Raw genomic sequence first — 25,679 nt, forward strand, 5'->3', positions numbered from 1 at the left:
GCTGTTGAATTTAAATTTGGAGGGGAGGAGAAACAGGAAAATGAATAAGAGATGTGAATAAGATGGATAGGAGAGACTCGGATAACGAGAGAGGAAGTGCAGGACAGGGTAACAGATGGAGAAAGGTCAGAATGGTGATTATTTTGATTGGGTTAATTAGTTTTGGCGATTTAGATTAGGTTAATTGGATTAGATACCTTATTTACAAAGGTCATTCACACAGCCCAGCCTTCTGTTCACACCAGCTTCGTAAATTCTCGTAGAATATAAATTAAATACTGTACCTGTATGCGGTATACTACAACCGTTTTCTTTCGTTGTTCCCTGCTTTAGCGTAATTTCATAACATAGTGACGTCATTGAATATATTGGATGTTGTAAACCCACAAAATATGAAATTACCTTTGTATTCATACTTATGCTGCAATATTTCTTTAAAAAGATGAAAATAATCGTAGCTTATTGTTCTGTCGTGTTGTGTTGCGCCATTTTGACAATCTACCTTAACTTTTCTCTCGTAATTTACCGCAGAAATTTTAATGTCTTGCTAAAAACAGGTGAATGTGGCCGTTTCGTATATTATAATCCGGCTGAGTTACGTCATTTGTACAGGCTTGGTTGGGGAAGTACTGTACTTCCTTGTTGTACATACAGTATACAGCTTGGCTGCTTCGCTCATCAACGCGGGGAAATGACTAATTTTATAAGTAGTTTAGTATACAGTATTTATGACATTAATTTAATAAAATTTTCCTGCATCCCTCTGGTCAACGAAATAGCCAGTCAACTGCCGTCAATCGTCATTCAATACCTGTCAAATTTGTACAACTTTTTAGAGCAATATGACGCGTTTCATGGCTTTAGCGAAAGTTAGCTCACCAGTGTTGGTTGACTGGGTGTTAGTGCGTCATGCCCGCGGGAACAATGGTAACATAAATTTTCACACGAGTGCATTATTGTCGTCTTGTTTTGATAGTTTGCTTGAAGGTGTGGTGCATATTAACGGTTGTAACAGGACAATGATGGAGACGTAGGTCATACGCGTGAAACCCGTTTTTCTCCTGTTGAAGTACAGTACTAATTTTGTCATGAATATTTGTCATTATTTCTTTAATTGTTCTATATTTTGTATTCAAGTGTGTATTGCGATGAAAAAAAATATACTTTGTTTTTGTTTTAATATAGGGTTTATTTTAGCGGCCAATTAGGGAGAAAATCCGCTATACTCTTGACAAACAATAAACTGCCAAACAATGCCCATAACCCACCTAAGACTACGTGATACAATGCTCGAAACAATATTTAAATTCGACTTATTCCCCGAAGTAGGGTATGCCAGGGGCGAGGTTATCAAGGAAGTTGTTTTGTTAGTCCGATGTGTTCTTACATCTCCACTTGCGAGAAATATATGAACTTTTTACAGTTTTGTTCCAGGAATATAAGGTTTTCTTATTGATAAAAAAAAGTCGATAACAATATTGATGGTAGTCCTATTATTTGTCATCTATAGCCTTGTGGAAAAGTTGTTGAAGTTAATTTAAATCTTAGAAATCTGTTCCCGGAAATTATAAATTTTAACCTGACATTGCTAACAAATTATGTCAGTCGATGTTATATTAGGATTTTAAGTAAGAGTAAATGTCGAATTTCTGGAATTCAAGCAATCAAGGCTATTGAGAAAAAACTTTATAAGGCGATACGTAACATTATAAAACCTCACAAGGAGAACACAATATTGACATACAAAGTGTCTTCATTATGCTTATATATTTACTAAATGTTTTGGTTTTACAGATGAAACACCAACTCACAACCTAAGTAGATAAACAAACTTGTCAGTTAAATAGCCTATTGCGTCGTTTTACTTGCCAGAACTGGAGCGGGATACTCAAAATTGTAAACAGTGTTATGACCTGTAGGGCGAGCAATATGAGACTAAGGAAGCTGTGACCTTAAGATGTCTTTTATAGGAAAGTTATCACGTTATATGGTGGTTACATCTTGGCTACGAAATACCAGTATCTTATTATCCTTTGCGATATACGACGCAGTAAATGGCGTCACAGTCGTCTAGCTACCTCACGGTCTGTCGAGTAGTGTCAACCAATCCCAGCACAGCTACCAACTATGGGGGACTGCTCAGCGAATCACAACATTAACCTGTCTGCTCCATATTACTGCACTGAGGAACAAGAGGATGAATAAAAGATGTAAAAAGTGATTTAATTTATTAAAATGCATTGTGAATACCTGTACTTAAAATCCTGCACTGTTTTAACAATGTTCACTACACTTGTAGGCATCTTTATTTCTCTGCTTGCCTTTCCATACAAAACATGCTTCAACTGGCTTGGGTCAATCTTGTGGTAATTTCTAATTATATACACTTTGAAAACTTACACTGCTGTAGAAGCGTAGAGCCATCAAAATCTATATGTGTGTCGGGATGACGTGAGATATCCTTGTTTGCGTTGTATATGTGGTTCTTCTCACACTGTATAATTTCTTGGCGAGGAAATTGATGGTAACGAATCAAATGTTAATCTCTAACTTACAAAGGATCGAGTAGATCTGTATTATCGTGGACAAAAGTTCGCTCCCAACTGAGACACGGGAATGAGTCTCCGAACTGACTGACCCTGACTGACCCTGGTGCGGGTGTGCTGTGAGGGTCGATACTGCTCCACTTTGGGAAGGAGTGAACTTTTGTCCACAATAGTACAGTACCTTCTTTCCCTGCACAGGGCACAGCCAAACACATATAAGAATAGAGGAAACTGTAGTGGGCCTATTGACCCATACTGGGCAGTCCCGTTTACACCCAACCCCTATCTAATTCCATGAACACCACAAGATGCTGATTGTTCATGTAGCCTGTCGGCGGTGTGGTCTGTACAAAACATAATCGTCTATGGATACAACAATTTGTGGTTATTTGGGCATCTTTTCACCTTATTCATGGGTTATTTTAGCTCTTGCATCTTTATACTTTCACTTGCAAATGTCTGTATTTCAGTTTGTACTTTCAATGTATTTTGAATACTGTACTGCAGTGTACTGTAGTTGTAACGGTCGACGGAAAGAAAGTCCACAGGAAAAAAGTCACATGACTTGTACACATTGACAACAGAATATATATATATGATGGCATTGCACGTAGGTTAGGTTAGGTTAAGTTAGGTTAGCTTTGGTTAGGTTTTTTCCGTGCTTTTTTATCTGACTTTTTCTTGACTTTTTTCCTGGATTCGTTGTAACAATGCTGAGGAAGATGGGGCTTCAAAGGTTACATATAACATCCCCCTGAGTAGTCGTAAGTTTGTGTGACATAAGTCATCAAACATGGGTGTGCCCAAGGGCCAATTTTGTTTTGAATATTGAGTCGCAGCAAAAAAAGTGCTCAAGTTATGACCAACTCTGGGAAATGGGACATCTTAATTATTTTTGAGTATCCAGCCCCTGATTACAGTGTAACTCCTCCCGCCCCTTTTACTAAACTTGCGAAAAGTCAAATTTAAAAAAAAAGTTGTTTACCATAAAAACGCCCAAATACTTTCAAACAACAACAATCATCAGTACCCGGTATACCACGACTAAATTTACTCAACTTATGTACTGTATTACGGGTCCGACTAATTACCCAAATGTACCCAAATGTAGCCAAATACAGCCGGAATGAAATCAAATAATGGTCCTAGATGAATAAATCTGACTGCCAATCACTTCTCGACTAGTATTTGGTGTCACAAAGTCACAAAAAATTGGTAAACTTAATTTAATCTGAGTTAATAGATCGAGTGCATGTACCTAACCTAACCTAACCTAACCTCGACTAGTATTTGGTGTCACGAAGTCACACAAAATTGGTAAACTTAATTTAATCTGAGTTAATAGATCAAGTGCATGTACCTAACCTAATCTAATTTAATTTAATCTAACCTAACCTAACACAACACAACTCGGATTAAATTAAGTTTTCCAATTTTTTTTTACTTTATGACACCAAATAATAATCGAGAAGTGATTCACAGCCCGAATTACGCTTGTACGACCATCATTTGACTTCATTGCGGCTACATTTGGCTACATTTGGGTAATTCCTCGCTCCGTCGGTACATGCACGCGATCTGTTAACTCAGATTAAAGTAAGTTTTCCAATTTTTTGTGACTTTTTGACACCAAATACTAGTCAAGAAGTGATTAACAGTCCGATTTATTCATGTAGGACCATTATTTGACTTCATTGCGGCTATATTTGGCTACATTTGGGTAATTAGTCGGACCGCTGTATATATTACAGTACAGTACATTTTAACATACAGTAATCCCCAACTAATGTGTTCTGTAACAGTCATCATTTTGTTAATTATTTCAGTCAGAACTACATTAATAGGTTTGAAATACTGTAGCAGCCATGTCTTCGTAGATTTGTTTCTTTAGATGTAGATTAGGTTGTTAAAGCTTATCTAACGTGGTTAATAATGTTCAAGTTTATCAAACACAGGCATGGTACCGTATAGTACAGTAGTCGGTGATAAAACTTATCCAACACAGGTATGTTTTGTACTTTTTTGTTCAAGCTTATCTATCTCAAACATGATAAAGTATTAAAGCTTACATGACACAAACATTCTAAAAAGTGTAACTAACCAACTCATGGCTTTTGTCTCAAAATTTTATACAATTCAAAACCTGGGGTCATGGTTTTAAATTCATATCTGATTTAGTACAGTATGTTAAGCATTGATAAACCAGGTCTTGGTACAGCATGAAAGATGGCCAATATTAGAGTTACAAGAACAGGACTGCTAACCATTTTTCTAACTCAAATGATCTGAATTAAACCAAACTAAACCTAAGATAGTTTGGGTTAGGCTTGGGTAATTTATGTGGTAAAAAACTAAATAGGTTTGCTGCTCTGTTCTGGGTAATACTTCAATATTGATGCTTGTGTAATTACTGTACTGCAAAATCTTTACTTTGGTATTTTCTTTTTCAGGCACTTTCTATTCTCTCTAATTACATTCTGGGATTCTATATGCACTTAATTTTTCCCTGGTAAAATATATCACAGACAATGCAGTATAGTAATTTAACAAATCTAGTACGGTATATACATTTTTTTCTAATGCTGCTTAATAGTAATAATTCGGTTATTATACATGAATATCTTAAAGTGGTGGATTGCTTCTGCATTTTAACCTTCAGTTTTAACCTCCATATAGGAAGTCTTTCTTTTCTTGTTTTGCTGTCCTAACTCCTTCAAACTGTATTGGTGAAACAGCATGGGTGACGGTCTCTCTCTATCTCCCACACAGAGTCAGTTCCGGTTTGACAATGAAAGTTACCTTCAACTACCAGAAAACCACAAGAGGGTAAGCCAAGTACGCATATCCGCTGCTTTTGTGAGGGGGAGCGCTCATTTTGTTTTTGTCCTTTTTTCTTTAATGAGGAGGGGGACTTGCCTATGTTCCAGTGAGTCATTGGCCTGAAGCTCTATTGATCTGAAAGTTTAGTACAGTATAGTAAAACCTTTGAAGCAGTGAACCACTGGAATACAGTCATATCCTTTCTTTACTGTTGTACATATATGTTTGTGATATGATAATAATATGTACATAAATATTTTGTGTTTGTGTGTGACATACATGTTTATTACATGAGATTCATGAGCTACAGTGCATGATCAATGATTTATTTGTAAATACTACACATGTTGATTGCACATACGTAATTCAAGAGATATTGTACATAAATTCGTGACTGCTTGACTGCTTTTATATACTACTTTACCATAACTGTTATTATTGTGTAGGTATAAGGTGACAACAGTTTACATTGATACATAATGTACTATATTGTGCTACATCACTATTTAGTGATAAGTGATAGCATTAGTAACTGACTCCGTTAATGGGCCATACAACACCATGAATAATCATGTAAAGTGTAATTCTTTAACCTTGCAAAATGAAGTGTAATAGCTCGAATATTTGGGCAGTAACATTGCCAATTCAGGTAAAGCATTTGCTGACTTCATTTGAGTATATAAACTGATCACCCTAATTCTGTTTGGCATAATGAAATTGAGATTACCGGTACTCTTGCAAGACATCCACAGGGCCAGGTGACTTTACCTAACTTTTACCTCATGGCCACCCACTAGAGGTTGGCAGTGGTCTGTGTAGGATCCCTCCATTGGTTTTGATAATTTTGTCTAGGAGTACTGTATTTTGAAATGCAGTACTGTTTTCGGTTCCACAGCTTGAACTGGTGACCATTCCATAGATTTACCACCCTCTGTGTGAAGTAGTATTTCCTTATGTTGTTCTGCATGATAATTTGTCAAGCGTGAAGTTATGTCATCTCGTGTTGGTGGTACGCGACATCACCAAAAATGGCCCGGGTTCATGTTTACCATCCATCTCAAGATTTTGAATGTTTCATTGAGATCTGCCTTATTGTGTCTTGTTTGAAGCTCAAAGGGCTCTAGAATTGTTTTGTTTCTCCAATTTAGCTGGATTTTGACTACAAAGTACTGTACTGTACAGTATATGGTTTTCAACCCAATGTAATGCAGTACATACTGTACCTTCAACTGATGTGCAACATTGTCTTGTTACTGTCACATCGCTCTGACCCTTTTTGCCTCACTTATACATGGGGTGGAAGGTGAGACACAGGCATCACTCTACTAATGGTTGAGCAGTTGAGACATATGTGCAGTCAAGGTTGTAGTAGCTATTCAGTACTTATCTGGTGAATTTCTCTTGACAGGTATTGTATGATGGCAAACTTGCAGCTGCGATTGTATTTATGTATAATCCAGTGGCCACGGACTCTCAACTCTGTCTACAGTCTGCCCCAAAGGGTAACCCGTCCTTTTTCGTCCACAACCCCCACGCACTCATGCTTCAGGTGAGTCATCTGTGCTATCCATGTTATCTTAATTCAGGAATATATAAAATTTTACTCAGGAGTTGATATACTTATAAACAATCAAGAAGTAATATGAAAAATGTCTTGGGAGTTAAGATTTCCCTGGTCTCCTAGGTGTACATTAATTCGTTGTGGGAAAGAACCGCTGTACAGTATACAGTTCAGTATTAGTGTTTCTGTTTAAGAGGATGAAATACTATACTGTATAAAGGATAGACCCATTTTCCATGTGTTTACTGTAGTACGGTAAAGTTCACCAGACAAACAGAAAATCATACAGAGTTTAGAAGCTGTGAGGTTGCAGCACTTATCAAACTGTGTGAATTAAAACATGATTTATTAATACAGATAACAAAATACATGATGTGTAAGGTACTGTAAACACTTACATAGAGAGAGTGAATATGTGTATAAACACACTACTTAGGGCTCACAACTCCCTACACCAGGAATTGCTTTCGTTTAATGGAAAATGACTGTAGAAAAATATCCCTTTGCTCAGCTTTCTGAAAGATGCCAGGACTCAAAGAATATCAAAGGGTCAAAAAGAATGTGCAATAAAATTTGCTGTGTAATAATGAATGAATTGAAGATGCTACTACAGTATGTAATTTAGCACTTCCCTCACTTGGAAGTCTTCTATTACAAAATGTAATGGAACAATTGTTTCCCCCCATGAGAAAATTGTTTTTCAGGGACAATCAATCCTTAAAGTTACCTGTCCTTTTCATAATGTAATATAATCCCAGTGATAATTTAGTTTTATATGATTCTGGTTTTTCCTCCCAAGCATAACTTCAATCTTTGTGTTTTAGGATGTGAAAGCTGTGGTGACTCACAGCATCCACAGTACTCTGAACAGCATGGGTGGTATCCAGGTGCTCTTTCCACTGTTTCAACAGCTTGACCTGCCTCATGACACACCCCCAGCCATCAATGATTACTACAACACCAACAAAGACCCCTCACTAGGGTGAGTTTGTCTTGGTACTGAATGTTTTGAAAAGGTTCAGTTTTGTCATCTAGGTGTAGACTTCTGGTAGGCTGATACTGTAGCTTGTTAGATTCCTTGCTGTCTGAACTTATTTCTTTTATTGAGATTCAATTGCAGTATAACCTTGTGGCGATCTGTGGTGTAATGGTCAGCATGCTCGCCTTACAAGTGAGCGGATCCGGGTTCAATCCCAGAGCAGGGTGGAACTATGGGCAAGTTTCCTTACACCATTTGCCCCTGTCTACCCAACAGTAATTCGGAACCTGGATGTTAATCGATTTGCAGATTGTGTTCTGGGGTAATGGTTATCCAGTGCAGTTGGCGAGTTATCCGGTCTTCTCGGACTATTCCTTGACATTGGGTCATGCAACTTGTTAACTTAGGGTGTGGTTGTTGTGTTGGCGACAGCTTCTACACCTCAAATAAATTAACGCCAAGGTGACCCAAGGGCCGGCCATCCTTGTTACAAGAGGGCCAACCAATTTAACCTTTCCCTATTTGCTTCTTCAGTTGTGGAATTTAACTCGAGGAGATTAATGATGATAGTAATGATAGATATTATTCTCTCATCAATTGAACTCTACTTGCTTGCTCAGATCTCAGGGTGAAACTAAATTCAGGCAAGATACCCTCAGTCCTTCCATTAAGAATTATATTTACCTTTTTTCACCTTACATTCTCATCTTCATTCCCAGCATATCAAGACCTCTCATTTTCTTCATTTCTCTTTATAAGTGTTTCTACATTTAAAGTACTTTATCGGTTTATAGAATTTCTCATATACATTATTACTGTATATCCATTTTAATTTTCAGTCATCTGTTGAATCTAACAATTCTGAGACAAGTCTTGAGTTGTGCAAACATGTTAAATTCATGGTAGGCCAAAAGGCCTGTCTTGGCTTCAAAGAGTTGCTGATTACACTAACCACTTTTATATTACCCCATAGATTACAGAAATTTCCTAACCAATTTTCAGGCTGAAAACTGTTGCTAAACCTATGCAAGGTTGCAAAACTTTGTCCTACTGAGGTAAATCCTGGGACTGTTAACTTATTTTGTGTAGTTCCTTTGATTACTTATTTGTGGATAGGTAAATAAGATAAAGTAGGAAGGTAAATTAAAAGGTATATACACTGTATTGTACAGTATTCAGTACTGGAGATACCACCTCTGTTAGTACAGTGATAATGGGACCGTAGCCCCACACAAGATAGCATACACTGTAGAAATATATTTTCATCCTGGCTTCATTTTTGTCATTCTATTTTGCACCACCCATTTTTTTATTCTAATCATAGACTTCTTACAGTCCTCTTATACCCAATTTTGTGGTATATCTCTGAAACTATGGGGTAATGTCACTATGGTCATGGAGTCATTTATCCTATGTATGCCTCAGGAATACACCCCTGAATTATGAAGTGTATATGTATTAAATCATTGCATAAACAGGTTTGATTTATAAAGTATTTTTGTCCATATCAAGTACAGTAATATCCTCAATTTGACTTTTCATATACTGTACTGTATTTCAACCTATGGCAACAGTTAATATAGTACAGTAGCTACCTGTTACAAGAAATGCCCATTTAGTTTCACCTCTAAAGAAATAATGATATAAAAGATACAAATTGATATAACCCTAATTTATGTTTCCAAAATTATAGTCAAAATTTCCTGCAATAACCTTTAGTAGATGTCCTAAATGTTGCTCTTAGGGACATAGAAGCTTGAGTGGAGATGTAATTAGTGATGGATGCAGGAATTTTCTTGCAGGAAATAATGTTTACAGCACTGGTGGATGAAAGAATTTACAGCACAGATGGATAAAACTACTTTTTTTTTTATTTCAGTTCCACCTTGGTTGGGTTCATCTGTGAGATGGTTGAAAGCTGCAACACAGTTCAGCAACACATGGTTCAGAATCGGGGGTTTCTGGTGATCTCTCACCTACTTCACCGTGCATCACGACATCATGTTACTATGGACGTTCTTACTGCCTTCCTCAAGTTAACGAAGTTCCTTGTTACATGTCCAAATTCAAACTCCGATTTACTGTTGAAGCAGGTGTGTAATGATGTTACTTTCTTGAAAGTTAATTAGTGATTTTCTTTCTACTTCTATTTTTGATGCACCAAAATTTGATATGAAGTAGGTTGTTTTATACACTGATATATAAATGCCTGTATAGTTATAAATGAAATGTAGCAGTAGTTATTAGAAGAGATTTGAGAGTAATTTGTCATACTTTCTACTTCATTCTTTTTGTAGCTCCTGGATCACATTCTGTTCAACCCATCACTGTGGATCTACTCTCCGGTGGCAGTTCAAATGCGACTCTACACCTACTTGGCCACAGAGTTCCTGTCTGATGCACAGATTTATGGTTCAGTCCGTAGAGTTTCCACAGTATTGCAAACAATGCACACACTCAAGTACTACTATTGGGTAGTTAATCCCAGGGATAAGAGTGGAATAAACCCAAAAGGTCTTGGTAAGTTCATCTTACTTGGAATAAATTTATATTTTTTTCACTCTTTGGACAGTTAAGGTACACAAATCAACTCTTTTTGTTTGATATGACTTCTGATGATAGTAGATCAGCTGTCCCTATGATGGTTAGGCTCACAGTTTTCATTTTATACAGGCTAAGCTGCCAGAGGCCAAATTGATCAGTTCTTTTTTATGTCTGGGATTAGTTCAGAGTTTTTCTGTTTAAGAACCTTCATTTATATGGAAATAGAATATACCTCTGTATATCTACTGAGTCTTAGTTACACTCTATTCATTAACCCATGAAGCACCTGGTTGGGATGTGCCTTTTCTGTGTTTGTTCCTTTTGATCTCTGGATTGTGACTGCAGATAACAGCCTCTAATTGATGAGGTTGCCTAAGTTTTTTGATGTGAGATGGACTGAAATAACCTTACATCTCAGGGACATGTCATCCTGGCAATTATTCATCCTGTTTTTAAGGGGCTGCCTTAATGAACTTGTCCACTGGGACACCTACCATGGCACAAGTATGACAGTTACTGCAATTGTTGTGTTGACATTCCTCTAAACTGTTTTAAATGCTTTCCTGAACTCAACCAGTATCTCGGTATACCCGGTAGTAATATTTATAACATGTTTCTGAAGTCTGTTCCTTCAAGGTTTTCTTCATTGTTATGTTTCATTCTTTAACAGAGACAATCCAGTCATTTTCAAGTTTTTTTGGTATTGAAAGTCGAGTGATGCCTTATAAAAGTATCTTGTCCAAGTCTTTGGTTAATTTTTTGAAGATCAGTGTTTCTTTTTGACTAGGGGTAGTTCATCCTCTGCAACTGTGTACCATTTTGGTGGAAATCTCTTTATTAGTGTATGTTCTTTCCCAGATGGTCCACGACCCAGTGACAAGGACATTGTCAGTCTACGTGCATACATGCTGCTATTTCTCAAACAGCTGATCATGATTGGCAATGGTGTCAAGGAGGATGAGTTGCAGGCAATTCTTAATTTTCTCTCCACCATGCATGAGGTTTGTAATAGCATAATTCTTTATTTTGTACAGGTATTTAACTTCTCCAAATTAAAACTAAACATGTCATACAATTTCTCATAATCTTTTCAAATTTATAATATGTTACAGGGAATTTGTGTAACCAGTGATTTCACATAATCCCTAGGGGTTATGTGAAATCACTGGTTACACAAGTTCCCTGTAACATATAATACCCATTTCACTCTCCCAACAATCTTTTGAAACTAAACTTAACATTTTCTTATATTTTCCTCACAATGTCTCAAACCTGAAGCTAGTATCATTGACACTGTCTCCCACAATCTCTCAAAGCTGAATTTAATCAGCCATTGCAGTATCACACAAAATATTTCTTAAGTTAATACTGTAACTCTTGCACTGTCCCCTACAATCTCAAGGTTAAGGCAAACATCACTTACACTTTCTTACATTTTCTCAAAGTGAAAGTGAATTTATTTTACACTTGAAAGTGCAGTATTGTCATTATAAAAAAGATCCAAGAATGATTGTGATACTGTACCTCTTTTTCTCGAGTGTTTCAGGACTGAATCTTTGGTAGATTAATTTTCCCCTGCAGATTTATGATTTAATTCCTCATAACAGGTATGATATTTCTGTCAGATGGCAAATTCCTTTCAGAAGACAAAACTGTAAGTAAAATTGCTATCCTCAGGAATAAAAGTTCTCTCAAGTGTCATCAGTCCTATTGCAATGTGATGTGATCTTAGGACACTAAGTGAAAGAAAAATCAGTCAAAGCCCCTTTAAGGGTAATTATTAAAATTATTAATTGTATTACTATCCAGTCAGAGTTAAGAAAGGTTTATTGTTTTTAGGTTGAAAGAATATGTTTATATCATTCATGGTAGGATATGATGTTTAGTAATTTGAATAGTCTTTCTTGCACTTTGCAAGTGTTCTTAACCCACTGTGGATGGTGATGGCAACTTATGGTCATTACCCTCTGGATGGCTGAATATCGAAAAATAAATCTTGCCATAATCTCCTGATTTTCACCATCAAATTTCAGCAGTTGGGGGAGTAAACAAAGAATCACCCCAGTCCCATGTGGGAGCCACATAGGTGGAAATGGAAGCTACTCTACAACTGAAAGAACATTCCTCATTATTGCTACTCAAATTTCTTTAAAATTCAATAGAATCACTAGTCAGTTCACCATCTTCACTTATATCACTGTCACTGTGAATAGGAGGGTTATCCTTGTCTCCTGAATCAAATTTACAGTACACTAATGGAGTTCGTTTCCTCCTGTGTGGGGGCCGCACACAACTAGATGTGGTATGTCTTGACTCAACCATGGTCAAGCCAATGCTAATGAGCTCCACAAAGTTGCTCAGCAAAAACAAAGCTTGGGAAATTTAAAGTGGGCCACCAAAAATATAATGTAACAGCTATGGTATATGTTTAGTGTGCTGGGACCCAAAAATACCACACCTGTTATGGGATATGTCAGCAAAGGGTCAAGTGGGGTTAGTTTGCCATCTGATCTTTCATATTAAAAGTAATTGAGTATCAAGGGTTCTATTTCCATGTTCATATAAATATTTGTTATCATTAAAGTCTCCAATTGAGTTAACAGCTCATTGTGAGTTGTGCAAACCACGTATTTACCATAATCCTAGGAATCCCATTTTGTTGTGAATGAATAATTCTGTTTAAGTTTCATGAGCTGTAAATATCTGATTTTAAGTTTATCGTATTTTTTTTCTGTTGGGTGAATCTAAGTTACTGTTATATAAAGCAGCTTGGGGAAACCAGATTGCTGTATCAGGGCATTTTTGTGGAAGGGAAACAACAGGCCAAAATACATCTTTCTTAGCTGTTATTTAGTGAGCAAATGAAGAGAACCTGTGATACCCTTTATTCCAGCCTTCCTGTGTCGTAATGAGTGAATGCTTGCTAAAATGAAAAAGATTTGCAGTACAATATTGCACAATTATCCATTTTTAGAACTGTCACATAGCTGCCAGATTCTGCAATTACTTCATCATATATTTTTTTCTTTGTAACTACTAGGATGAGAACCTGCATGATGTGCTACAGATGCTCATGTCACTCATGTCAGAACACCCATCCTCCATGGTCCCAGCTTTTGATGCCAAACATGGGGTTCGCACAGTCTTCAAACTCTTGGCCTCAGAGAGTCAATTGATTCGCCTTCAGGCCCTCAAGCTGCTTGGCTACTTTCTCTCAAGATCCACTCACAAGTATGTATGAACTCTACAGCCAACTTTATAAGCATTACTTGAGATCAGCTTGCTATTATGAGTAGGGAAAGTAGATCAACCAATATACATCATGAAAGAAATTTAAGAAATAACATGTAAATGGAGTGAGTTTAGTTGTTAAAGTCATGGTGAAGTTGATCTCAAGCATCAATTGTTTTGAGGAAAAATAAATATTTTGGTAGTATCAGCCTAAGTGCTTTTATATTTTCCAGTAAGTTTTGAATGTTATTAGGATTTGATATAAGCTTGAATGGTAATCTGGTATGCAATGAATTTCTGGAATGACTTAGAGGTGCTTTTCTAAGTTGATTATGAGCATATTGTATTGTCTTCCAAGAGTATTAAGTCTTTTGAAAACTTATCTAGTATTTATTAGTGTGTGTGATTTTACTTAGTTATGAACATTATTTAACTGTTTTCCTGTTTCATGACTACTTGCAGCAAGCAAAATGATTTATTAACACTATAATGTGGTGTTTATCCTAAGAAACTTAAATGTACTTCCTTACATTACAATCAGATTTGAGTATGACCTTCATTGTTTGATATAAAACATTATTGCATGGCCATGAAGTTAATACATTTGTATGTATATACTTATATTAGTTATAGTTTTAAGCAATTTCAAATAAAAAAGCCTTTATTTCCAGTTATTGTATGTGTACACAGTTTGCAACACAGACTCTTTTGGCTATTTCAAGGGAATGTCTCTTGACCATTTTATTCATTGGCAATTCTATATTCTCTCTCATTTCTGTATAAGTAAGCATGCAGTAAATTTAACCAAGCACTGTGTGTATGGAATCTAAACAATTGAAATTCGTTCTCAAGCAGAGCAGAGACAATTGCAGATCAGTGAGTGGTTATGGCCTAATTTCTACACTTGTTTTCCACGCTACTCAACACAAGACACTAGTATGCCTTGCATGCCATCCCCCTTAAATTATGAATGTCTGAGCTATGATTGTGAAAGTAAGAATATTCTATATTTTACTTTTTGGGATGAAATGATTATTACTTTTCTTTGTAAACCTCTGATGCCTTGCTACCACTGGGTTTTTGAGGAGTGGCTACACATTGACTCGGCTGTATGAAACAAGGGTGATCCTCATTCTATAGTGCTTTAGTTATCAAGGTTTTGACCTACCAAGCACTCAAAATTTCTGCCTGGTATTTTGCTAGCTGGGCATCACCTTCAAGCACTTGAATCATATCACTTTGCATGTTGAATGGACAACTGGAACAGTTTCATCTTAATATATTTCAAGGAAACACCAAACCTGAGCCAAAGCTCCTGCTGTTTAGCATGTTTGGATTATGGTAAAGCAGAAGTTACTGAAAAAAATAACTTTATCTGAATTTTGTATTAAAATCCACTGTGATTTGTGTTTGTGAAAACTCAGAAACATCTTTTTCCAATCATCGGGCCATTTTCACAAAATTACCCCTAACTCTGAGGTGGGGGTATACACCCTTCTCAGATGCCCCAACATATAGTTATGCAGGTACTGTCTCACATCATACACCCAGCAATAGATTGCACTGTAGTATAGCCAGAATCTTCAAAGTGTAATAAATACCGGTACTATATAATGTAGTGGTTGTGGTTCACTTTAGCTTATTGTGTCTGCAGTCTTAGAACACTACTTGCTCTCACTGTTATGAGTCATTGTGTGCTGGTGCTTGATATTGTTATAATGTTCACTGTATACTTGAAGAAAATTTCATATATCAGGGGACAAAATAATTGGTAATGTGTCAAACTTTTTAACAGACCTCTTCAAGTGAGAAGCAAATACAAGTATACATAGCAGTGTTTGGGATTTTTTCTTATTGTATAGCAGATTTTGCTCTTAATTTTGCTTTAAGTTTGCCCCTTGTATATCCTGTCTTGAAGCTCTCAAATGATTGTGCACATCCTTACCCTACTTTTTATGTGGTTTACAATATTGGTACCCTTGACTTTCCTGTTTGCCTTTATTCTACATATATTATTCCATTGCCCACTGGCTTACAAACACACCAGATAAACAGACATCCCTAGTATTGTGTGAATAATCCCTTCATTAGTTTCAAATGATGTCAAAGGCATAAATTTACAGTAAATATATATGTATAATGTTTCTACATATAAAAATAACACAACCATTTAGTTTTTTGTATGAACATTAATAATACAAGTTAGTTTATAAATTTACTCATTTTTTTCTTCAAATATTGATTATTAATTTTCAAGCCCCAGTGTCCTTGTATATCCTGTCTGGTGGAATTGTGAGAGAAGTAGACTGAGCGGTACATTTTATTTTGTAGGCTAGAGGTTTTTCATGTTCCAAGACTGAGAAAAATTAACTTGTTTCCTCTTTGACATATTGTTTACACTGTAATTTTTTGTGCCTTATGCAGAGATGATTGTTTTGATTTAGCAGATAACTTCTGTTTTTTTATGATTAGTGTAATTTTTTAATTTATATTTTTGAGCTTGGTACCGCTTGAGTCTTGGGGAATTGGGAGTGCTGTGTGAGTGTTTTGATCGTGTCCCTCTCTCCCCTGTGCCCCTCTACCCTGGCCGGTTCTGCCCCCAACCACCACCACAACCATTCCCACCATAACCACAACCACTCCCACCACAACCACTCCCACCACAACCACTCCCACCACAACCACTCCAACCACCACCACTCCCACTACTGGTGCCACCACTACTGATGTGATCAACACTACCAAAACCATTTACATGAAAATTATGATACTACCACATCCACCATATACATCACACCACCACCACCACATACATCATACCACCACCACCAATGCGCCGTCCAGATGGTGGCTGGTCCACAGTGAACATGATGACGTCATGGCTCATTTTAGGCGCAAGTACGACGTCATGAACCCCCACAACCTGTACACACTTCTTGCTGAGAGGCTCCTGGTCCATGAGGAAACGCTCACCCTGTCAACCTACAATTGTCTCTATGAGGTAAGATAACTGACTTTAATGTTTTGGGTTAAATTTTTAGAAAGCCTTTTCTGTGTTATTATTGATCTTAAATCATTACTGTTTTCATGTGCATTAAATGGAGTAAAGAATCCTTACCTGGCATAGCATATTAAATCTTCAATTAAATTACAGGGTACATTATGTGTGTGTGCATTGTAAATATGATGTTATTGTCATTTATCTTTTATTTTTTATATATTGCTTATTGTTTTTGGTGGATTTCCTTACTAAGCAACTGTTGCAAATTTTTTATTAACTTGTTTTTTATTATTTTTAAGGGGTAGAATTTAAAAACTTGCCAACAGTCCCCCCTCCCCTTCTAAGTAACTTTTTCCATGTTTATTCAATTACCTGTTTATGTTGACAGATCCTGACAGAGCACATCAGCCAACAAGTGATATACTGCAAACATCCCGAACCAGAATCACACTACCAGTTAGAAAACCCAAGTGAGTAGCACATCTTCAGAAAGATGTGGGGGAGATTATATGTCTTACCATTCTGTCATTATTCAGAGAGGCATGAGAATAATTCTCTGGTCATTCTTAACCAATTTGGATGGGACAGGTGTTAAAACCTTTTAAGATTAAGGATTTCAATGTTTGCTAATTTTAAGTTCAAATGAACTAGTCAGCTAAAAGTTATATGTTTTATTTTAGAGCCACATGGACATGCTAATGTGTGCCCTCATAGTTCATGACTAAATATTACAGTATAGTATTACATTTCTCAAACTTATGTTTTACCCTGTAATTTTTTTTTTCTCTCTAACACTTTATTTCTCCATAACACTCTGGATTCTTCTTTAACTTGTTAAATTAATTTTTAACTTGGTTGCTACATTTTCATAATAAGAAGTATTGTTTTTTCTTGCAGTGATCCTAAAGGTTTGTGCCACATTAATACGACAGAGCAAACCATCGGACAGTTTGATGGAAGTAAAAAAATTGTTCCTCTCAGACATGACGCTACTCTGTAACAACAACCGTGACAATCGTAGAACTGTTCTACAAATGTCAGTGTGGCAGGTAAAGCACACAGCAGTATGTCACAGTTTTATGTTTTGATGTTCAAAATGTATCATCTGTGCACAATTGACAGTTGGGCCAGGATATGTAAAAGTACAGCTGAAATTTTTGAAGTGTTGAATTATTACTTAATTTTTTGGTATAATCACATGCTTACATTTATTGCTCTTCCTCTCACTCATAAGACTTTGCTTACTTTATTATATAGCATCAGTGAGTACATTAAGTGGTCACTTTTTTATCAGTCAGATTCATTACTGTTCCTAAATCATCCCATTTGAAATACCTGGCTAGAATGTAAGGCAAATTATTCACATTAATTACCTGTCACCTGTATATATTTTCAGGAATGGTTGATTGCCTTAGCATATATTCATCCAAGATCAACAGAGGAACAAAAGATTAGTGACATGGTTTACTCGCTCTTCCGAATGCTTCTTCACCATGCAATCAAGTTTGAATATGGTGGCTGGAGGGTGTGGGTTGATACCTTGGCCATCGTCCATTCAAAGGTACAGATGTGAATACCTGTACTTTATATACACTACAGTACCCCACTGATTATTTACAATTGTATTTTCTAAAAAAAAAAAAAGAAAAATGGTAATATTTCACTAATTGTACCAGATGAAGCTTGAAACTGTGCTTGTAAAATTCTTTCCCTGTTTCAAAGTTTTTACTAGAATCCATGCTTTAGTCTTATAAAGCAGCTTTCACATGCAAACTTCAAGCTTTACTTTTTAAGTAACTTTCATTATTTTGTAGGTTTCATATGAAGAATTCAAGCTTCAGTTTGCTCAAATGTATGAACAATATGAGCGTCATCGATCTGACAACATCACAGACCCAGCAATCCGGCAGCAACGTCCCATTTCAACAATCTCAGGGTGGGATCAAGCTGCAAGCAGACAATATTATGTCAACACAGAGATGTACCGTAATGGACCTGGATCAGAGGTTAGATTTAAAAAAAAAATATACACTATATATATATTTTTTTTACTTTACTCATACAAGCCTTTTTGTCATTAGGGCACTGGGTAGATAAAATAAAGGGCAGCATAAGCTCGGCTGTATTAGCTTTTCCAATAATTTTTTTTAGCTGCTCTATCAGATGTGCATTGAACTATTAAAAAAATCTTCTTTCTTTGCTGTAGCATTATTTAGTAACTTTCATAAGTAACTGGGGAATGTTTTCCAAGTGGATCTTTTTGTTATATAGGTTTAACATTAAGGTAATATTTAAATTCATTACTAATTTGCGTATCTTTTATCTAGTTCATTTGTAGGTTAGTATATTATTTAGTGTGGCATAAATACTCTTGATCGTGAGATGGACAATAATTTGCTGACATCAGGTGAGGCTGACAGTGATGGAGTGTGACCCATGTGGAGAGTTGTATGAATGACTGTGTTTGATGAAAAAAACAGGTTAGACATTTATAATCTGTTAAATTACTTTATTTCAGTAAAATAGCTTTGATCTTAGACAGTGTATGTACTGTTTTTATTTATTTATTATTATTTTTTTTTTTGGGTGGGAAAGTGCAGGCATGCCTGTACAGTATATGTACCTGTATGCATAGTATGTGTTTTACAAATTACATTCTGCTCTTTCAGATTGAAGCTGAAAAGATGCCAACTATTGAAAATGGGAAGATGTCAGACACACCAGAACCTGTTCATGAGCTTCCGAAAGATGCAGAAATTGAACCAGTGTTGAAGGAGGAGGCTCATGGGAAGAGAGAAGATATTGAAAATCATGAACAACTGCACAAAGAATCAAGTGAAGGAAGGGAAACAATAGAAGAAAAAGTTATGGGATATGAATTAAGAGAGACAACAAGAGAACCTGCTCTTCAGAAGGTAGATCAGAATATTGAAGAGACAAAGAAAGTTGAGGAAGAAGACTTGTCTGTTCATCACACAGAAATAATTGCCAACATTGGTTTAAAACCAACAGATGCCAGTGATCTGTCTGCAAAAGCTGATGAAGACAGAATTACTATTGACCATCAAGAGAGTACAAAAAGTATAGAAGTAATGAATAGTAGCAGTGTGGAGGTTGTGGATAATAAAGCATTGGATAATAAAACCATAGAAGAATGTGGAGAGAAAACAGAAAAGGAAATAATCAAAAGGGAAGAGATTGATAAGCCTGAAAAGGAACAGGAGAGTGTAAAGATTGAAGATATAGCTAAAGAAAAAGATGGTGATACTCCAAAGAAAGGAGAAAGCAGTAAAATTGACGATGATAATAAGTCAGACGAAGAAGAAAAGAAGGATGAGGATAAGAAGGAAGCATCTGATGAGGAAAACTCTGATTTAACCACTCTTTCTTCTACAGAGGTGACACAGGAGCTGGAGCCTGAAGGTAAAACAGATTTGCATGTTGATGAGAGCAGTGAATCCTCTGGAGAAAGCAATAAAATTACCGACACACAAAAGGAAGAAACCAAAGGAGATAGCACAGTGGAAGTTGAAATGACCAATTTGAAACATGAGGAAAAGAGAGAAGAGGTAAAGGAATGTACTGGTGAGACTGAAGAAAGTGACGAGAAAAGTGTTTGTAGTAAAGAAAAAACAGATGAAGTGGACACAAAAGAAACGTCAGTGGAACAAGGGTCAGGGTTAGGAGAGGTAGCCATCCCTGCTCCACCACCACAAGAGATGATTGCAACCATCTCGGGGAGCCTCCATGAAAAGGACAAATGTGAGAAGGAAAGGGAGGCTAAGGTAATTGATGAGGAAGATATGCCAGTTAGTGATGTGATAACTAATATTTCTGTGAAAAAGGAAGATGTCTGTGATGTTGGGCACAGTCAGTTACAACCTACTATAAGTGAAGTTCAAAATATTTCTGTTTTAGAGGGCAAAAATCAAGAACAGGAAATTAAAGTTGAGACAAGCATAGCACCAGAAAAATTGGAAACAGAACAAGTAAGCAGTAGCATAGAACAGCCCTTTATAGGTACAAGTGATGATATTGTTGTAAGTGAAGCACCAGTGTCAAGTGTGTCAACGTCAGATATTAGTACGCTAGAATTGTCTGTTTCTGATGGTGTAATAACCCAACCTATTCAAGCCTGTGATAATGTACAAACAACTGCTACTTCTGCCTCTTTCCCACCAGCTTCTAGTCCTGTTAGTAGTGCTGTTCAAACTCCTAAAAAAGACTCATTAACTAAAAGTACCAGTCAGAACTTGCCTGAAGATACACCAGAACAGACCAGCACAGAAGTACAAGCGTCAAACACAGAAGTACAAGACTCCTCTACTACTGAGGTACAATCATCTAAGACCGAGGTTCAGGTTCAAAGTTCCACAAGTAAAGAAGAAACTTGTTCTCTTACTCTAGAGGACCGAGGATCTCCAATGAAAGTAGACCCCAAACCAGAAGTTGAAGTTACTTCTAAGGTTGAGACGTTAAATACCTCAAGTACAGAACAGGTGACAGAGAAGCCAGAATGCAGTAAATCTCCACCAAATTCAGAACTGGAGGCTACCACCACCATAAGTACAGAAGTAGCAGTAGAGTCATTGTCATTACCCAAGGAATTTTTTATTTCAAATTCCAGAGACAAACCCAAAGACCAAGAGTCACAAACTGAAGAAGTTGGGGATGATGACCTCAGTAAAGTTGAAACTGAATACAACCCTGAGGTGAAAGTTGAAGATACCATTTCTTGTGGAATGGTGGACAGTGCCCTTTCATGTGGACAGGTGGACAGTGCCCTTTCATGTGGACACGTGGACAGTGCCCTTTCATGTGGACACGTGGACAGTGCCCTTTCATGTACACAGGTGGACAGTGCTCTTTCATGTGGACAGGTGGAAGATGTACTTTCTTGTGGACAACAGATAGACAAGGAGGAAGAGGAGAAAGTTCTAGATGTAGAGGAGACTGTTAAAATTAATGATGGGGTAGACTTAACAAAAGACCAAGCAGACTTGGGGTTAAGGAGGCATGGAATATCTCTCACTGGTCAGAGTACTCTGGAGAGAGAAAAGGACAGACAAAGTGAGTTACTGCATATTTTAGTTTAGTTTTACTCGAGTGTTATTTATACATTATAATGTGAAAAAAGAAAATTGTGAAAATTTTGTTTTGTCATTTTTTTAATATGCTTTTTCTCATTGCAATGTGGGCAGTAACTCTTAGATATAGATTGTATGAAGTTATACAGTAAAACCTCTGTTGGCCATAATAAATTATCCTCAGGCCAGTCTAACAATAAAAAAGGATAAAAGAATACTGATTAAAACTAAAGATACAGTACAGTATATACTGTTGTGCTCAAAAGGCCAAGCTGTAGGTTATTGTAGATGGTTGTAGGAAGGTTTACTGGAGTGTGCTCAGTCAAGGCCTCCACCTCCAGCACTGTACAGAGAACCTCTAGTGAGAGCTAAAAGCTTGGGTGTCAGTTTGGGTGCTTTGATAGTAGGCAGAGAGGTTCTTTATATTTTGAAGGGGTCATGGAAGGGAAGGATAAATGCATTCTGGAGGAACTGGACCTGATTTCAGCATGGACAATACTACTGAGGTGGGAGATGAAGCTAGAAGGAGAATTTGAATTGGACATTCTTGACTTGGGGATGATGCAGCAGGCTTTAACCTCTTTAGTACGGGGAATGCCAGACAATTATATTCAGTACAGAAGGGATCTTGTATCTGTGTGGTTGATAGCTACAGAGTGATATTGCTGGTTGTCTCTCATCTCATTCATGTCTCAGATCACTGTGGTATAAAACCCAGGAGACCTTACTAGTAATTAAAGAATATTGTATACCTCAGACAACCTCTTCCATCTCTCCCTCAGTGTCCAATTCCAAGATAGAAGTTAGGCCACTGTCACTGACAAAGTGCCAAAATCCTATTTTCTCATCTTGTGTACCGTACTGTGGTAGCGTGGGCCATTTTCCGAAGTAAATTTGTGTGTAAAAAGTCAGCCACCTGAAAACTCCATTGTCTAAGATTCAGACCAGAAGAGGTTTTACTGTACAGGATTTATATTTAAAAAATCAGTGTTGATTTTTATAATCACTATAAATTTCAAGTACAGTACAGTACTTACTGTTTTTTTTGTCGTATACAGTATAATGATTTACCCTACAAGATATTTATACTGATCTAAGTCAATCCTCATAGGTGATTCAGAGCGTAAGTCTGCATCTGTTTCAAGAAGTTCCTCTATTGGATCCTCCCAGTCGCACTCCCGTCAAATATTTTCATCAGGACCAACGCGGCCGCCTTTTCGGATCCCTGAATTTCGGTGGTCCTACATCCATCAAAGACTTCTATCAGATGTTCTATTTTCTTTAGAAACTGACATGCAAGTATGGAGGAGGTATGATTGAAAGTGGCACTGGTATACAGTATTTTTATTTTTTTTGTGTGTGTGTAGTATTCATTTTGTTTTCAGATAAGGTTTTCTGTGTATAGTAAGGTTGCTAATGCAGTGCTAATTTTAAGATTTACAAAAGGTGAGATACTAGGTTCAGAAAATTATTAAATGTCTTTGCCCTTTCCTGTCACTTTCTACACTTTTTCTGCAACTAACCAGCCAACTGTTCACCTACGTGAACAAACCACAAGGAATTTAATAAGACTCGGTAACTCATCTGGGGCTGAGGGTGGGAATATTTTTTTGAGAAAATTTGTTATTTTTTGATAATGTTGCATTAACCCAGCACCAAATGATATGGGAATTATGGTGAAATTGCATACTGTCATGATAAAAGGGTCGTGGGATGGGGAATTTCCGTTGAGTCCAGCCAGTCACCTGCTCTACCTCCCTCACACAGAATTCACTTCCCACTCTTCATTTTTCTTATTTTATAGGTTTTATATTTTCTTTATTTCTAAATCAGATTAGATCATTGAAATTATATTTATATTATATACTGTACTGATTTTTTTTAATCAGAAATTATATTTATATTTATATTATATTTTCTTTATTTCTAAGTCACATACGAGGATTCCAGTTTTATTTTCACAACTTTTATGGTTTATGTAAATTAACACTATGGCAGCTGGTGTTTGGCCACGAATTATGAATATTTGACCTCAAAATTTAAAAAGAGGTAGTAATAGGGGTACCTGCGAATTTAAGAACGTGAATTTGTATTTCGCAAATTATCATGACTTCACTGTAGTAGATAGATTTGAATGAGGAGGATGTACTGAAAGATAATATTTTGTGAGGTAGATAATGAATTTAAAGAAAGTGAGAGAAGTAGAGGAGAGTGTAAGTACTTTGTGTAGATTTACAAAGAACTATAAGTGATATTTCCATTAGCCGGAATAATTAGTGCAGAGCACTTCCGGAATGAGAGATTTCCGGGTCACGAGATGACTCTCAAAACCGGAAAATAAACCCTCATCCCTGGAATTTTCTGGGTAGCGGAAAAATATTCTTGGAAGTTCCAGAAATTGTGCATTCCATTATCTCTCGCATCCCCAAAAATCTCTGCCATCCCCGGAATTTTCCAAGTACTGTACCAGAAAATTTTTCTCAAAATTTCAGGAAAATGAACCTGATTTTCACCTCTCAAACCAGGGAAAAACTCCCCTATCCCCAGAATTTTCCAGGTACTGTGAAAATTTTCTCGGAATTTTCCATAAATTGTGCCCCTCGGATAATCGTTCCCAAAGCTGGAATTTTCTGGAAAATTCCGGCTTTGGGAACGATTTTCCGAGAAAATTTCAATTACGGATATTGGAGAGTTCCGGGTTTGATGGATTCCAGCTAATGGAGATATTAATATTTAAAAAAAAAATTGATTGAAGATCATTTTAAATTATACACGTATTACCATGCAAGAGTAAAACTAGGTCATTGGTGAAGGTTGTTTTTTCAGTAACAGTAGATTTAAAACTGGTAACAGAGTTTTAGAGACACTAGAGGAAATTTTAATACAGTGCTGTGGGAACACTAGGTTTAAACGGGACTGTGAGTAACAGTTAGCAAATTTAGAAAAAGTAATTTATTAGCCATTTAAAGGATGAAAAGGGTTGATAATAGACAGAATAAAGATTGATGAAATACATCAAGCATGTAGTTTACATTTTATACAGTTAAAAGACTTCATGGAAATAAGCACCCGACAGCTTTGTCAGTTATCCTTTTTCTGTTGTTGTTTACCTGCACTGTCTCAGCTCACAGGAAACTGTGAGCTGCCTATGTGCCTACGTGCACTAAACTGTATACCTATATTGTCTATATTCATTGTGAACTGTATAGTTTCTAAACATGCTTATCCAATTGTAAACTTGTATAACAATTTTACTGAATGAATGTTATTATTATTATTATTATTATTATTATTATTATTATTATTATTATTATTATTACTATTATTATTATTAATATAGTTATTATTATTGTGTAATTGAATGTGTTTATTTTCTTTTACAGCCATTCTACAAAAAGTGTGTTGGACTTTGTGAACAACAGTGAAAATGCCATCTTTGTTGTCAACACAGTCCATCTCATCTCACAACTGGCAGATAACCTCATTATTGCATGTGGAGGTTTATTACCTCTATTGGCTTCTGCTACCTCACCCAATGTAAGAATTTGAAAGGATTTTTTTTTCTGTAATATGCTTTGTGAGTATCTCCCAAAGAAAATTTTCCTCTGCACATTGACACCCATATGTTATATAACATTATGAGCCTACAAACATACATAAATACCCACTCACCCACCGTGAAGATATTTTCATCAAAAGTAAATCATGTAACACAGCTTTAGAGGAACATGCAAATGCACAACTCTACTTGCTATCTCCACTGTACTACTTATTCAGAACACTTTAACCCAATAGTTATCATTAAGTGTAATTAATTACACTGCTTAATTTTTTGCTCATTCTTTTTACCTTTAAACTTTTAAACCGGTACAATCATTCAACCAATTTATAAAATTATTTTAGAATTGCT

At 36.4% G+C, this 25,679-nt stretch overlaps 1 protein-coding gene across 1 annotated transcript in view; it reads left to right on the forward strand.

Moving 5' to 3' along the window:
- Positions 1-25,679, forward strand: part of LOC121874732 (neurobeachin-like) — a gene marked incomplete at its 5' end in the record, with an annotated part of 70,606 nt that overhangs the window by 23,645 nt on the left and 21,282 nt on the right. The window contains 15 exons of the mRNA XM_042379010.1: positions 5,316-5,372; positions 6,775-6,915; positions 7,752-7,909; positions 9,786-9,999; positions 10,204-10,426; positions 11,309-11,451; positions 13,491-13,681; positions 16,574-16,682; positions 17,071-17,152; positions 17,580-17,731; positions 18,079-18,243; positions 18,497-18,688; positions 19,352-21,752; positions 22,881-23,079; positions 25,153-25,306. Coding sequence (XP_042234944.1) covers positions 5,316-5,372; positions 6,775-6,915; positions 7,752-7,909; positions 9,786-9,999; positions 10,204-10,426; positions 11,309-11,451; positions 13,491-13,681; positions 16,574-16,682; positions 17,071-17,152; positions 17,580-17,731; positions 18,079-18,243; positions 18,497-18,688; positions 19,352-21,752; positions 22,881-23,079; positions 25,153-25,306 — 4,581 coding nt within the window. The remainder of the gene's footprint in view (positions 1-5,315; positions 5,373-6,774; positions 6,916-7,751; positions 7,910-9,785; positions 10,000-10,203; positions 10,427-11,308; positions 11,452-13,490; positions 13,682-16,573; positions 16,683-17,070; positions 17,153-17,579; positions 17,732-18,078; positions 18,244-18,496; positions 18,689-19,351; positions 21,753-22,880; positions 23,080-25,152; positions 25,307-25,679) is intronic.

Source organism: Homarus americanus, unplaced genomic scaffold (genome assembly GCF_018991925.1).
Source record: "Homarus americanus isolate GMGI-L3 unplaced genomic scaffold, GMGI_Hamer_2.0 scaffold40841, whole genome shotgun sequence".
NCBI lineage: Eukaryota > Metazoa > Arthropoda > Malacostraca > Decapoda > Nephropidae > Homarus > Homarus americanus.